Source organism: Rattus norvegicus, chromosome 20, assembly GCF_036323735.1.
Source record: "Rattus norvegicus strain BN/NHsdMcwi chromosome 20, GRCr8, whole genome shotgun sequence".
Classification (NCBI taxonomy): Eukaryota; Metazoa; Chordata; class Mammalia; order Rodentia; family Muridae; genus Rattus; species Rattus norvegicus.
In genome coordinates, this window is record NC_086038.1 from 34,984,995 (window position 1) to 35,001,418 (window position 16,424).

At 37.7% G+C, this 16,424-nt stretch overlaps 1 protein-coding gene across 1 annotated transcript; it reads left to right on the forward strand.

The window, feature by feature from the left end:
• Positions 1-13,341: 13,341 nt before the first annotated feature.
• Tatdn1-ps1 (TatD DNase domain containing 1, pseudogene 1) lies at positions 13,342-14,198 on the forward strand. The gene has a single exon (XM_063279687.1). It carries the CDS (start codon positions 13,342-13,344, stop codon positions 14,014-14,016), a length of 675 nt encoding a protein of 224 aa, XP_063135757.1. The 3' UTR covers positions 14,017-14,198.
• Positions 14,199-16,424: the final 2,226 nt, after the last annotated feature.

The window sequence follows — 16,424 nt, forward strand, 5'->3', positions numbered from 1 at the left end:
ACGTTGTAAAAATAACTTGTGGAAGCATAAATTTTTGGTATCTAATTGATGATATCAAAGAAGTCTCTCTCTCTCTGTGTGTGTGTGTGTGTCTGTGTGTCTGTGTGTCTGTCTGTGTGTGTGTGTGTGTGTGTGTGTAGTTTCCACTTACATTTTGAGACTCAGGAACAACAGGAAAAACTTAACTTTCCACTAACCATCAGACATAGTAACTAACAATATTCCTCTAGTACAGTATTTGAAAGAATAGTGTAAAACAATCCTGACCTGGTTGAGAAAACAATTTATAAAATAATACTTTACATCAATAAGATAAGTAAATTCTATAGTAAAAGGACTATAGAAATGCGACTTAGGGAAAATAAATGATGTGAAATGCCACTGAAAGTTAAAAGAAAAATGAAAATATGAATGAGTCATCTTTTCTCACGACAGAGAGGTTGTATGATCAAAGCAGTCTCTTGATGGAGTAGAAGTTGAAATTGGGTTGTGATAGATAATAATGATTATAAATTTGATATGTTCTAGAATCATCAAATAGACAAGGTCCTTAGCTGAAGGAACAGAACTGACTAGAGCATTCGGAGGCCAGATGATATGACTGAGAGTTCCTGTGTCCAGCGGCATCTTGCAGTTTCCCCTTGGACCTGGGATGTGGGCAGAGGTGTGCAGAAGTGGCAGTCTGTCCTGCGGTCTCAGGATGTCTGCACTACTGGGTGTTTAGATCTCTTTCCCATGGGATTTGGATGTAGGGAACTGTGGGATGGTATCAGTCCACTTCCGGGCAGAGCCAGAAACAGTAAGTGTCCGACCAAGAGGACTTCTGCCTCTGTGTGTCCTAAATCCACCAGGCAGGTCACTTGGTAGCAGAAAAGTGGGTCTTACCTGTGCTCTCAGGTGTGTAGGCACTCCTGGAGACTGTCTTCCAACTCTAGGCACAAGCAAGGATCAAAGAATCCTGCCCCTGATTGCTCCTAGGTCCTTGCACCCAGGGGGCACAGTTGACATTAAGTGATTCCCTCTTGGGTCTGGAATGTGGGCAGAGGGTAGTCTCCTCTGACTTCTCAGGAGTGTCCACTCTTCTGAGGGTCCAGCTCTCCACCACCACCCCCACCCCCACCCCCGCATGGGATTTGGGTTCAGAGAGCTCTTTGGTTGTTTCAGTTTGGTCCTTGGTGTGGACCAGAACTGTGGGAATGGGTGGCTGACTGTTCCTATATTCCTGTGTCCAGAGCCACTGTGCAGTTTCCCCTTGGACTAGGGATTTTCTAGATGCTTGATATACAACCTTAATATTTTTGGTTTAGCATAGTTATAGGTATGTACTGCTGTGTCTGGCTTTACATGATTTCTGGTAACTGAACCCAAGTGCTCAAAAATGAATGAAAAGTAAAAGAAAAAGGACTGAAAAGTATTTTACCCTTTTATATACTATTCTTCTGTTGCTATGATAAAAAGTAACTTAAAGAAGAAATTGTTTATTTTAGATCACCTGAAAAGTATATAAAGTTGAGAAAGGTGTAACACAGAAGCAGAAAAGCAGAAATCTGGCTGACAGAACTGAATACTGTATATCAGGAAGGAGAGAGAGAGAGAGAGAGAGAGAGAGAGAGAGAGAGAGAGAGAGAGAGAGAGAGAGAGAGAAACAGAAGGAAGAAGGAAATAGAAAAGACTATAAATTCTGAAAAAAAAATTCCCCAGTGGCATGCTTTCTCCAGTAGTGTTATATCTTCTAATATTTTATAATGTTCATTTAAATTTTTAATTTGAATAAGAATGCCTCACATAGGATTATATATTTGAATGTTTGTATTTTTTTTCCTCTGAAATGCAGTCTTTACCATGAAACTTCTTGAGTTCATCTCAAAACCTATATATCTCTTGGTATTGCTGTATCCATTCAGCTCTGATAAAGAGTTCAACTGCTTCCTAATCCACAGTCCAAAATCCTCATTTCACAACTAGCAGCATGGTAAGGCCTGTCAAAGCCCTTGTACCAAGTTCTGCTTTAGTGTTATATTGCTGGAAAAAGGCACCATGGCCAGGACAACTTTTACAAATGAAAGAGAAAATATCTGCTTGAGGCTAAATTGAAGAGTTTTGGATGAATGGTGTTGGCAGAAGAGATTTCAAGACAGCTTAGTATTGAATTATTAAGTTGTTAATAACAATTATTCTAATGAGGATCTATAATGAAGAAAGCAATTAAGCAAGAAAATAATACAAAATGTACAGTCTGAATCAAACAATAAAACCAGGAAATATAATGGAACAATTACTGTATTCAAGGAAAAAAAGGCATGAGATGCTTGATACCAGTGGGCAGTAAAGAGAGAAGTGTCTTCAGGACAAAACCATTCAACTAAATTTGAATATAGGAAAACAAAATTAATGAAAAGTTTAAATAGTAAGGGAAACAATTAAAGACATAAAATGGATGAAATGTATTTGAACAAGAGGGCCAAGCTTCAGCCACTCCAAGTAGAACCTGGAGCTTAGCCTACATTCTTCTCCCTTTAGAATTGAGGATAAAACAAAGGGGTCATGGAATTTCCTTCAATGGCTAAATAAAGTTGCAGAAGCTAGGCATTTGGCCAGGTTTTCACTGCATGGAAGCCTAGAGAGGTTATCACATGAAGTTGTAAAAATGTAGCCTGAATTGTGGAGGAAACTTCAAAATATTGGAGATAACATACTCATATAAAACCTACCAATAACAAACTGATTATGGGGTATGGAACCAGTTCAACAGAGAGAAATGTGTTGCAGTCAAGAAAGCTAAAGAACTTGGAAGTCTGAAGACTCCTTTGATCTTTTAACATAGAGCTTCAGAATTTGGAGTTTGCCCTTCTATGTTTGGTCTTACTTTACTCTAATATTTAATCACTATGTTTCATTTCCTCTATTTGCAATGCTAATCTATAGTATGCTGGAAGTATGCAATTCTCCTTTTTTTTCGATTTTACAAGAATTAGAGTTAAGAGATTGCCATGAATTTCATAAGAGGCATTGAAATGTGGGCTTTTGAACAGTATTGTGACTGTGATATATGATGGAGATCTTTGAATTTGGAGTAATACAGTGTTGAGGGAGTGGAATGGGTGGTTCAAATAGGAATATTCCCCATAGACTCATATATTTGAATGCTTGGTCAGTAGGCAGTGACACTATTTGAAAGGATTAGAAGGTGTGGCCTTGATAAGGAAGGTTAGGTCTTCACAGTACATGTCACTGGTGATGGGCTTTGAAGTTTTCAAAAGCCCAAGCGATGCCAAGTTGCTCTCTCTTCTATTTCTTATGGATCTGGATGCAGAATTCTCAGTTACTTCTGCACTATGTTTCTCTTTCTGCTGCCACCCTCCTTGCTATGATAACAATGAACTAAATTTCTAAAACTGTAAGCAACACCCAACTAAATATTTTCCTATAAAAAAGTTGTCCTGTTCATGGTGCCACTTCACAGCAACAAAACACTGACTAAGAAAATGTCCAACTAAGGACCAAGTATTCAAGGGTAAGAGCTTATGGGGCACATTTGTTATTTAAATAGCCATACTCATTGATAGTCATTTCTTTAGCCAACATGCAAAGTACTTCCAAAAACTAAGGACAGTTCTGTAAATTTGGGTTTGTGGTTAGTGCATAACATTCACAAAAGATATTATAAAAAGTGAATAAGTCATTAAAAGAAATCCTTTAATAATATCCTGTCAGAATAGACATTCATTTTTTTAATATACAGCATAGATATTGGTGACAAACTCCTTTCTTTCAAGAGGCATATAACAGACTGAAAGGACCAGATAAGTTAAAAGAAGACATTTGGTAATCATATATCTGGCAAAGGCTTACATGCAGAAAGAAAGCACTGTGACACTAAAGATAAAAAGCTATACAACTTAACTTTTTAAAGATTTATTTATTTTTCTTTTGTGTGTATGTGTGTTGACATGCACCTATGTTTGTTTATCACACACGTGCCCAGTAACTTAAGAAGCCATAAGAGAGAATTAGATCACCTAAAATTGGAGTTACAGATGTTTGTGAGCTGCTATGTGGGTGCTGTAAATTGAACCTGATACCTTTTGAAGAACAGCCAGTGCTCTTAACCAAAGTCTTCTCTCCAGGCCCATACATCTTAATTTTTAAAAGGCTGTGGGGTGGTGGGCAGTGAAAGGTACCCTGATTCTTGGTCAAGACAGGTCAAATCCCTGGGAGACCCTAAAAGAGATGGCAAGTGTATTCTCAGCCTCCCAGATCAGGGCCTCACTAACTGCAGCCCCCCACAAAACCCTGTAGAGAGGTATGAGACAGACCAGTTACATAGAGCAATGCTCCAAGCGCCTCCCCCATAGGTGAGGATGTGACCACAGTTCACATAGTCTCAAGACAGATCAGTTATAGAGACAGGACCACAGCCCCCGAATATGTAGATGAGGACGGACCCATCCAAAAAACTGTATCTAATTGCTATGTTCAGAATTAAAGGTGTGCAGGAATTATTCTATTGTCTGAGAGCTTCTGTCATAAGGGCTATAACACTGCTGCTTGGAGAAGAAGTCTGTTCTTCCGAAATCATCCCCACCAGAAGCTCCCTGGCAGCCCTCTCTGGCTAGTCAGTCTCCTGCTGGCTCAGCCCAGCCAAAGCAACCCAAGCAGCAGTGGCTCAAAGGAGAAGGACTGCCAGTTGGGGGCAGACAAAGCTGTCCCCTCTCCTTGCCTGAGTTCTCTATCTCCTCTCCCAAACCCATACAACTAGCCAGGCAAGATATCTCCGTGGAAGAGTACCCCAGTGCCAAAGCTCTGCAAAAGGCTACAAGATTTGTAAAGTTACTATAATATTTAAAATATGTAAAATATAAACAGAGGCACAAACATTTATAAAATAATTTCATAATGCACACATTAAATTGCAAATGTATACAAAATACCTAGGATCACAAAAGGTACATTACAACAAAAATTATTCCGGGTTTATGTTGAATTCCAAAATTTTGAATTAAAAGTATGTAAGACTATGGGCAAATGATCTTAAAGAAAAAGCAAACACAGAGACATTGATGTTATTGTCTATGAGAATTTAATTCTTTAATCTTTATCTGACTTTGTGGTACATATAGCAATAACCTCATAAGTAATGAATATTTATGAATATTGAGTTGACTTTGTATGTTATTACCACACATAACTGCACATAAAGCATTATGAGTAGCAACAATCCTGGTAGAAACCTCCCTCTAACTTTTGGTTCAGATGCATGGAGATCTGTCCCTAAAACTGGAGATAGACTGAGGGTTGTCATGCTGAAGTGCAGTCTCAACTCATCTCAGATGGCCAATGAATCTATTTAATCTTTCTTCAACAGCCTCCCAGTCAAAGGAGAAAAAAGAACTAACAATATTGTGGGATTTCCCTAATTCCTTAGTGTGTTTTTACACATTAGTTCACAAACAAAGAGTATACCAGGTATATCAAATCATTAGACAAGGAGATAATAAGTAACAAGAAATATAAATTCACTGGTTCATATATCACAAGTGGAATTATAACTCACTACCACAGTAATGATGATAATATTGTAAAATTAATTAAAATGAGGAAATCAATCAAGAGAGGGTAGGAAGACTCTAGTAGCTAGAAGGTGGAGAGGATTCCTATAAAATGATGTTTTCCATATATGACATGTCTGTTGCACTAACAAACACACAGCACCTGTGCCCATCTGCAGAAACCCATAACAAAAAGAGTAGAGAGACAGGAGGGGGACAAATGACAATAAAAAAGGAGTCAAAAGGTGTGAGAACAATGGTAATGAGGATGGGAATATTATCATAATACATTATGTATGAATAATAAAAACTTAGATTAAAAACATTCAAACTAAAAGGAAGGTACAAATATCATAGTTGAACAGAGTAATGAAAACAAGAAACACATAAAAATGTGTATTTGTAACAGACATATTTGATGAATTAGTGTCACATGTTTTAACTAATGAGAGACATAAATGTAGAACTTTTTAAAAACTCTTTGCTATAGTAACTAAAAAGAAATTCTACACTGAACATGAAAGCAAAACTCCTGAAAACAAAAGACAAAGAGAAATATGTCCACAGAACAATAACACATTTTCAAAGAGGAACAATAGGATTGATACCTGGTGTTGGAATAAAAATAACAAGCAAAACTTTTTGCATAGAATGTTCAAAGTTCTTAGAAAGTATATTTTCTAACTTAGAATTATAAAACAAGTGATAATATCTTTCTAAAGTAAAGCAAATAAGTTTGCTTCAAATAAAAATGGAGATATTTCATTGCTTGTCAATTAGCACTAGAGCAAACAATGAGAAGTATTTTGTTTTTGTTGTTTCTGTTGGTATTTGGTTGGTGTGGTTTTTCCTAATAGAGAGACAGAGGAGAGAGGGGGGGCAGAGACAGAGAGAGAGAGAGAGAGAGGGAGAGAGAGAGAGAGGGGAGAGAGAGAGAGAGAGAGAGAGAGAGAGAGAGAGAGAGAGAGAGAAAGACAGAGAGACAGAGAGACAGAGAGACAGAGAGGCAGACACAGAGAGACAGACACAGAGAGTCACAGAGAGAGACAGAGACAGAAAGATGGAGGATTATCCTAAGATAAATTCATGAAATTTGATAAAGAAATATGTATTTGAAAAGTAGTCGAGGTGTTCATTTTAAGGTTGTGTTTAGATGAAAATGAAATAGAAAATAAACCCAAATAAATAACAAATGGTTTTTGTGCACATATATGCCTACATGCAAAATATACTTCAAATGAAACAACTAATAAAGACAGAACAATGCAAATGCCAATGAACTTCTGTGCTTTCAACATTGTTGCTAATACATCAAAATATGTTTGAAGCTGATCTCAAGGGAGACGGAAGATGATAAATCTATATTTCATAAGATGATGGCAGAAGAAAGGAAGACAAAAGACATTGGATATTGGAAAAGAAGAGAAAAATAACTCATAGTAGAGTGGAGCAAAGAGCAGACATGATAAATATCAATCATATAAAAACAATAGAGGCTGATGTTTATCTTGTCATGAAATCTACAGTGAATTACTTACAAATGATAACGAGCAAGATATGAGGGGTCCAGCTATAATTGCATCACTCTTGAGGCACGAATGGAAGTGGAATGTCAAGTGCAAGGGCAGATTGGGCTATATAAATCCATCTTGAAATATATAGTAAGCAACCCTCTACTTGATGTCCACCAAAAGTCAGTGGAAAGAAGGAAAAAATAAAAAGAAAGATTTATTTTACCTTTCTGTCTGAGGACACAGCTAAGTAGTAGTGTGCTTACTGTCCCGCGCGCGACTTTTCGCCGGCAAGAAGCACACGGACATTTAGAAATCCTTACTGTGACCACTTCATTAATCTTAGAAGAGGAAAAAGCCCCGCCACGCCAATATGGCACGCTTATAAAACCCTAGTGCGGCGCACCCACACCTGATTGGTTGTTACCCATGATCTCATAAGGCACGCCCCGGAGTGGGCAAGGACCTGGCATGAAGGCACTCTTGCACACGCGCTCAGTTAACTTCCTGAAAGGGGGTCCAGCTGGCGCGGCGAAGGCTGGCGCCATCTTGTAATGGCGGAGGCTATCCTGGCCTACCACGTGGGGCGCAGTGGAAGCCAGCGCCATCTAGTGGTGGCGAATGTTATAGCGGCCCTCTACAGCTTACTAGAATGAAAAGGCCTTAGGCTTACTACACAACATTAAAGGTAAATTATAATAAAGTAGAACTTTTATACATGCCATAGTTCCAGAGAACATTATGCAAGATGCCAAAGGAGGGAAACACCGTCATCAAAGCAGCTCTTCTCTATGTCATATGGAGACCAGCACAAAATAAATACAACTGGATACAGTGTAGAAATCAATAGACTGCGGTGAGCCTAGCCCCGCTGCATGCATTTGCATCACAGCATCCTTCCCCTACATCATGGCTAAAGGAATATCTTTGAAGATGGGATGAAAAAAAGAGGCATAAATGCAAAAAATCTACTGTGAAACTGTCTGTTTTAGAAATGACTACATAAACAAGACAAGAACACTGACACTGTCCATGGGCATATTAGCAGGGATGGGGAAAAGTTTTGCAGAATGCACCCCAAAACAAAGAACTACAGGCAATTAATTATTTCTGGGGGAAAAGATTTAACCTCTCTCAACTATGAGCAAATTTATTGTTGTTGAATGCAGAGTGGAGATGCTTGAAATCATAGATGCACAAAAATTTATGAAAACCCAACATTCATTGGTGAATCTGTCTTCATTAAAGTCTTCTGAAGGTAGCTAATGCAGGAATTAATTTTGTAAGTTGTGAGGTAATAGATATTTGTATAAACAACCTTCATTGTGTTAAAGGGGAAGAAAATAGGAATAGCAGAATAATAGGAAGGCAAAAAGCTTCTGCAAGTTCACATAAAGGAGCTGGTATTGATGGTTGACAGACTCAGAAGACATTACATAGTGCAAAACAAAAGAGAACTACCATATGACCCAGCTGTGCTGGCATGTATGTAAACAGTTTTTACCTATACATTTGCATATATGCTGACATACACGTAAATACCATGACATATATGTAAATAATTTTACAACCCACAATCAAGATACATGCACAATCATGATTTTGCTGCTCTTTTTCACAATAGCCAGGAAATTAACAGGACTACATGTTCATCAACAAATGAGTAGGTAAAAAATGGGGTAGAATATCATTCAACCACGATGAGAAATGAAATTTTGAAATTTCCACGGAAATGGAAGGTAACTGAGACTTAGATAAACACACTATGTCCTCTTTCTTGTGCATATTCTGACAGCTAAGGTATATCCAGGTGGACATTCAGTCAACTAGAAAAGATGCTAGTATTCTGTAAAAAGGTGGCTTTAAAGATGGGGCAGAGAAGATTATAGGTCCAAGTAGAAGAAAGAAGACGGAGGGCCAAATGGTCTGTGGTTGGTGTACAGAAATTAAATAGGTCGAATGGAAGGAAAAAATTAATTAAAATAAAATATGGATTTAAATTCTATATGTAAACTAAGGTTTTGAGAAGCTAGATGGTCAGAAATATAAATGAAAATGGCATCATCTACTATATTTTATATTTTGTGGTCAGCTAAATAATGATTATCTGAAACCAGGTGACTTCTCATGGAGAAATGCTTAGAAAAAAATGATGTGGCAATCTTTTTTATAAAGGAAAGCTCTTCAATCAATATTTCATTTTCATATGTAAATTCCATCAACCATAAGGAAACAGGCAATTATTGAACTGTAAGAAATTATTAAATGCCTATTTAAAACGTGTTTTTAAAATGTCACCTACATCACTCTGCATATAATGAATAAAGCACCAGCATCTTTCTTGATCTAAATGCTATTGACCTTTGCAGTCACAACAACCATCAAGGGACAAGTATCATAAGAAAAACGTTAAGTAACTATTCTACTCATTCACATTTGCACAAAATAATAGTTTTGTATCTGAGTCACATACTTGACCGCCTTAGCTTTGCATTTTAGGACATTGAACATTTATTTTGTGTTTTTTTTTTTTTCGGAGCTGGGGACCGAACCCAGGGCCTTGCGCTCACTAGGCAAGCGCTCTACCGCTGAGCTAAATCCCCAACCCCTTATTTTGTGTTTTTAAGTGTTTATTTGGGGGCTGAAGAGAGAGCTGAAAGGTAAGAACACTTGTTGACAATCCTGAGTTAGATCCCTGGAACTTAGATGGAAGACATAGAGAACTCATCCTACAATATACATTCTCACCTCTGCCTTCAGGTTATGCAAGCACAGATGTGACTGCACACACACACACACACACACACACACACACACACACACACACAGAGAGAGAGAGAGAGAGAGAGAGAGGGAGAGAGAGAGAGAGAGAGAGAGAGAGAGAGAGAGAGAGAACCAGAGGCATGGTGTGTTATGGACCTGAGAGGAGGCAGGGAGACAGAGAGAGAAGACAGATATAGATAGATATAGATATAAATATAGATATAGATACAGATATATAGATTAGATACAGATAGGTATAGATGATATAGACAGAGATAGAGTAAATAAACAAGTAAGTGTAGTTGATTAATTACTAATTTAAAACTTAGACAATAAGGGGGTAAATTTTATTTTATTTTCACAACTACCCATTACAAACAACAAAATCATTTCAAAGGTCTTTTGCTGGCTCCTAAAGATTAAATCATGAATGTAGATTTCCCAATTAGAATCTACCACGATTTACTCTTACAATGGTCCTCAGAAAAAGTAAAATATTTAGGTGATAGATTTTTAATTCCTTCTTGTTTTGAATTTTTTATAGCAATGCTTGGAAAATGTTTAATTTTTAAGTGAGGATGCCTCAGTCCAACTTGGAGTGGAGAAGAAAGCAACCACAAGGGGGGAGGGAGTGAGAGACAGGGTAAAAAAAGGGGATGAGGGTGGGTGAGAGGGGAACAGGCTCTGGTATTGGATGGGAGGGGAAAGGATTGAAGCCCTGGAGACCAGCAGAAGGGAATGGGAACAGATGACCTTGGGAGAAAGGAGGGTTGGACGACCCTCTAGGATGTACCAGAGACCAGGGAAGGGAGAGATCATCAGGATTCGTGGCGAATTATAGATGAAATGCCCTATAGTGGGGAGAGGGAAATTATTGAATTCATCTAAAGCAGAAAGACAAGGAACTCTGACCCATAATTCTTCCTGTTTGAAAGAAATGCAGGGATGGAAATGGAGAAGGGCCTGAGGAAAAGAAGATCAAATGACAGGCCCAAGACCTGATCATTACTGAGGCTATGGGATGTTCACAAAATGGGATCTATCATGCCTGCCCTTCAAAAGACTCTACAAGCAGCTGAAAGAGTCAGATGCAGATATGTGCACCAACCAATGAACAGAAGCTGCAGACCTCTCTGGTTGAATTAGGGAAAAACTAGAGAAAGCTGAGGAGGAGGGCAACCCTGTAGGAGGAACGGCAACCAGGCAGCATACACCAGCTGAGATGCAGTCTCCAACACTTGTACAGCAGAGGACTCTTGGGTATATATTCAGTCACAGAAGGTGCAACTAACCCTCAGGAGATGAAGGCCCCAGGAAGTTTAGAGGTCAAGTGGGGTAGGTGGAGTGTGGACATCCTTGTGGAGACACAGGAGTGTGTGGGGTGGGCAGGGAAGATGTATGGTATGTGGAAATGGCAGGGGGTAGGGGAAAAACATCTGGAGTGCAAAAATAAATAAAAACAAAATCTTGAAAGATGGTTGTCTTCATTTCAGATTCCAATAAAACTTCTGACAATACTAAGAGTTCATTATTAAATCTCCCAAGTCAGTTTTACATTATGGTTTTGGATTTAACAGGATTAAGAATTAAAACACAGATATATCCCTTAAGGAAGTGTAAACTTGGCTCTTGCTTAACCATGTCCAGAAATAAGTATGATGAATTTGAACGAGGAGTGATGCATATTTCTTTCATAACTGAATACTAATTTTTCTTTCAGATATTTTTACTTTCATATGATAAAATGTTTAAAGCAGAAATCCGATGCCCCAAGAATGTAAAGCATTAAATCAAATAATTTTCCACCTAGTTTTAATAGCAGGTCGAACAAATAATGTCTTATTTTTTAAGCATTTGTAAGTTGCATTTTCTAGATAGCTCACTGCCAGTTTGTCTATTTCATCTACCCAACATTATTAGTGCTTCTATTTTCACGTCATCAACTTACCACTTTAATCTGATGAGCACCAGCGTAAGACTTGCTCTCTCATACTCATAAATCAGCTTCATAAATCCTTAAGTGTGTTTTTCTTCCATTGGGAAAACTGCATGTCAGAAAGAGAGCATAGTGGTTATTTTACTTATTGTTGAAAGCTACCAAATATTTATGAAAGTGTTCACTGCAAACGTGACATAATGGCTCACCCATTAGTTGTATACGTCTTCAACCTTAAGATAATCAACAGCAATTACAAAACATTAACATTATGTTCCTTGTTAGATTTGTTCTCTGCAGACTGAAATTAATATGTTGTAATTTAAAAAAAATCATCTTTGAGAATTTTATACAATATATTGCTCAACTTTTCTCCCAACCTTTCACATTTACCTTACTTACAATCTCATCTCTGTTTCTGTCTCTCTCTGTCTCTCTGTCTCTGTCTCTCTCTGTCTCTGTCTCTCTCTGTCTCTGTCTCTCTCTGTCTCTGTCTCTCTGTCTCTGTCTCTCTCTGTCTCTGTCTTTCTCTGTCTCTGTCTCTCTCTGTCTCTGTCTCTCTGTCTCTCTGTCTCTCTCTCTGTCTCTCTCTACCACCCATCATGTCTAATTTGCTCCCCATATACCACTGGATGTGTGGCCTTCCATTGGAGCACTGATGACTTATTAAGAACTACACTCTTAAGGGAAAATGGATCCTCATTTTTTCGGCAGCCATTAGTCTATCTTGAGCTTGCCTAGTTTTTGTGCATACTGTCACATCCACTGAGAGTTCATACAAATTCATTCATGGAGCTACCCTGTTGTGGCTGGAATCCACTGTTTCCTAGTAGTCAGCTAATGTCTCATGTCCTGGCTTCCAGAACAATCCCTAAGCCTTGAGCTTAAGGTTTGTGATATAGTTGGACCATTTAGGGCTGAGCATTCCTCAGTCTTATTTTCTGCATCTGCATCACTTTTTCACCTCTGTTAATCAACATCTATTGAAAATAAAAGGTTTCTCTGTTGAAAGCTGGGAGATAACATCCATTCACAGGTATAAGTAACCAGGAATTGCTTTAATACTATGTCCATGTAGCAGACTAGAAGAAGCTGGTTCTTACCCGGGGCCTATAACCCATTTATTCATGGGTTCTTGACCTGATAGTGGTGTCCTGTGTGGTTTCATCTAGTCCAGTGGACTGAAATCCCATTAGAAAGCAATTAATTCTATGTTACATTTATTTCTAGCAAGTTACATGAATTACAATAAATTAAGATAAATGGAAATTTTCCAATACGAGTGATTTAGTCTAAGGCCAGACTCTGGTTATAGTAACTGTTTTGATTTTCAAAAACAGAAATTATAGCACTAAAATGGGTGATTTGGTGAGTATAAATTATTGCTTAATTAAAAATAAAATCCTGAGAATGAACTATTGAACTATCCAATCATCATTAACTAAATAAATTTGCATTTTAACTTAAAAATTATAAGCAAGATTCTTATAAGTAACATTGAATGTCTCAATTGTTGTTGGAACTTTAATTTAAAATAATTTAAGATTTCCGCCTTTTCCTGGGAGGAGTCTGCTTCACTGTCATGAGTCTCTTCAAGTTCATGGATATTGGAATCAACCTGACAGATCCTATGTTCAGAGGAATTTATAGGGGGCTTCAGAAGCATCAAGATGATTTACAAGAGGTAATAGGGAGAGCTGTCCAGATAGGTGTTAAAAAGTTTATGATCACAGGTGGAAGTCTACAAGACAGTAAAGAGGCACTGCGGTTGGCACAAACATATGACAAGTTTTTCAGTACAGTGGGGTGTCATCCCATGAGATGTGATGAGTTTGAGAAGGACAGCCCTGACCAGTACTTAGCAGGATTGCTGCACCTTGCTGAAAACAACAAAGGAAAAGTTGTAGCAATAGGGGAGTGTGGACTTGATTTTGACCGACTTCAGTTTTGTCCCAAAGATACTCAACTCAAATATTTGAAAAACAATTTGAATTGTCAGAACAAACAAAATTACCAATGTTTCTTCATTGTCGAAATTCACATACTGAGTTTTTTGGATATTGTGAGAAGATATAGAGATCGGTATGTGGGTGGAGTGGTGTATTCATTTGATGGTACGAAGGAAGCAGCGGCTGCTTTGATTGACTTGGACCTTTATATAGGATTTAATGGTTGCTCTCTGAAAACTGAAGCTAATTTGGAAGTTCTGAAGTCAATACCTAGTGAAAAACTAATGATTGAGACAGATGCACCTTGATATGGAGTTAAAAGTACACATGCTGCATCAAAACACATAAAAACCGCATTTCCTACCAAAAAGAAGTGGAAAGCCGGGTGCTGTTTAAAAGACAGGAACAAGCCCTGCCACATAGTTCAAATATTGGAGATAATGTCAGCAGTAAGTGAAGAAGATCCACTGGAATATGCCAACACGCTGTATAACAAAACCATTAAAATATTCTTTTCCGGAAAAAAAAATAGTTTAAAAGTCTGGGTTTATTGATCTAAGTAAGTCAGTTCTGGTTTTTATGCTATTATATTTTGTTAATACCAGCTTTCTTTATTAATCAGGATCACTCATTTTTGTTTTATCACTGCTAATCCCAGCTTTTCTGATCACATATTTTCTGTTATTTATAAAATATGCATGTACCAGGAACTTTGATGAGAGAAACAATTAAGACATGTAGTCTATAATAAAAGATATAATTATTTTAATGTAATATGTCTTGACATAAATTTCTTTACTCTGTGACATCATTTTAAATTTTATGCAAATCAAATATGACATCCTTAGAGAACTGTCTAAGAAAAACTACTTTAATATGCTGATCTTCCATAGTTTAGAACTAAACACATTTGCTGCAAATACATTTATTGATTCAATCTCTCTCAATTAGAGTTAAATAGAGCATATTAATTTCAAGATAGACAGGATAAAATATAATAAACCACCATTTCTATTTATCCATCATCTTCCAACCATACTGATTCTTTTAAAATACCTTTTAAAATCTGGGAGTAAATGTTTTGTGTTTACGAATGCCAGCAGCAAACCACTGAACTGAGAATAGGTCCCCCGTTGAAGGAATCAGAGAAAGAACTGGAAGAGCTTGAAGGGGCTCGAGACCCCAAAAGTACAACAATGTCAAGCAACCAGAGCTTCCAGGACTAAGCCACTACCTAAATACTATACATGGACTGACCCTGGACTCTGACCCCATAGGTAGCAATGAATATCCTAGTAAGAGCACCAGTGGAAGGGGAAGCCCTGGGTCCTGCTAAGACTGAACCCCCAGTGAACTAGACTATGGGGGGAGGGCGGCAATGGGGGGAGGGTTGGGAGGGGGACACCCATAAGGAAGAGGAGGGGGAGGGGGATGTTTGCCCGGAAACCGGGAAAAGGAATAACAATTGAAATGTGTATAAGAAATACTCAAGTTAATAAAAAAAAATAATAAAAAAATGTTTTGTGTTTAATAGTACAGTTGATGTTGAAAATCAATTTTAAAAATATCACAGTTTGCCAAGTATGCTACTTCACACAAAAAAATCTCAGTACTGGCAAAGCTTAGATAAAGGAATCATAAGTTTGAGGCAAGTTTTGGCAATATAATGTATTAAAGACCAGCCTGTGTAATGTCCCATTCATATACAAAATAAGAAAAAAAGCACAAAATTAAAAATGGTGATTTTTTAAGTTTCTTTTTTTTTTTAGTTTATTAGACCCTTCATTATTTAATATTGGGTTTACCACTGTACCCCATTTATTTTATATGTTTTGTTTTACTATAATTTTATGTCTTTCCAAAATAATGTTGGTCAATGAAAATGCATTTTTTACCCAGGCTAACTTTTGCTTTGTTTTAGAGATAGGGCCTTGTTATGTAGAACAGGTTCCCATTGAGATTGTAATTCTCCTGCTGCAGTCTTTTAAATCTAGTGATAAGGACCACCACATCTTTGGGCCAGTTAAAAGAATGATGTATTTATTGTAGGCTGGAGAAGGGACTCAAAAGAGGAAATCAAAGATTGCTAATAAATCAAAGATTATCCTTGTGTTCAACAGAAAGTAAAGCACCATGAAGCTTCTGAGACCTGGGTAAACGGGAAATGGTCATTACCTCTCACCCTGAAAAGATAAATGAAGGAGCTGACAGTTGCTGAATCTTGTGAGGTTTAATTTCTTACTGGTTAATCCCAGACAGAATGTGTGTGCGTGGAATTTATAATCCTATAAATTCCGTGTAAAAGACACACCATCCTGGTATTTATTTACAAGCTATAATCCTAGATTGAACAGATTTTGAGCTATACTAACCTATTCCCCAGCTATAAAATCCCCTGTTATTTGCTGTTTGTCATGCCCATGTGGTTATGATGGCTTCATATACTTCTGACTTCTTTCTTCACCCACCATCTGCAACCCTTAAAATTGAACATCAAGTCCTGCCTTTCTCCCTCCATTTCCCAAGCACAAGCACAGGCTCCATATAACACTTACAATGTACATGAGGTATAATTGTATATTGTGAAGCCAGTATTTAGCCTTAGAATACAAGCAGCATCAGACCAACCCACTATGATGGGTGCTTAATGGAGAAATGTAAAATGGTCTGCCTATTGACTGAGATCATGAAGAAAGGGAAATCAATGCCCATTCTT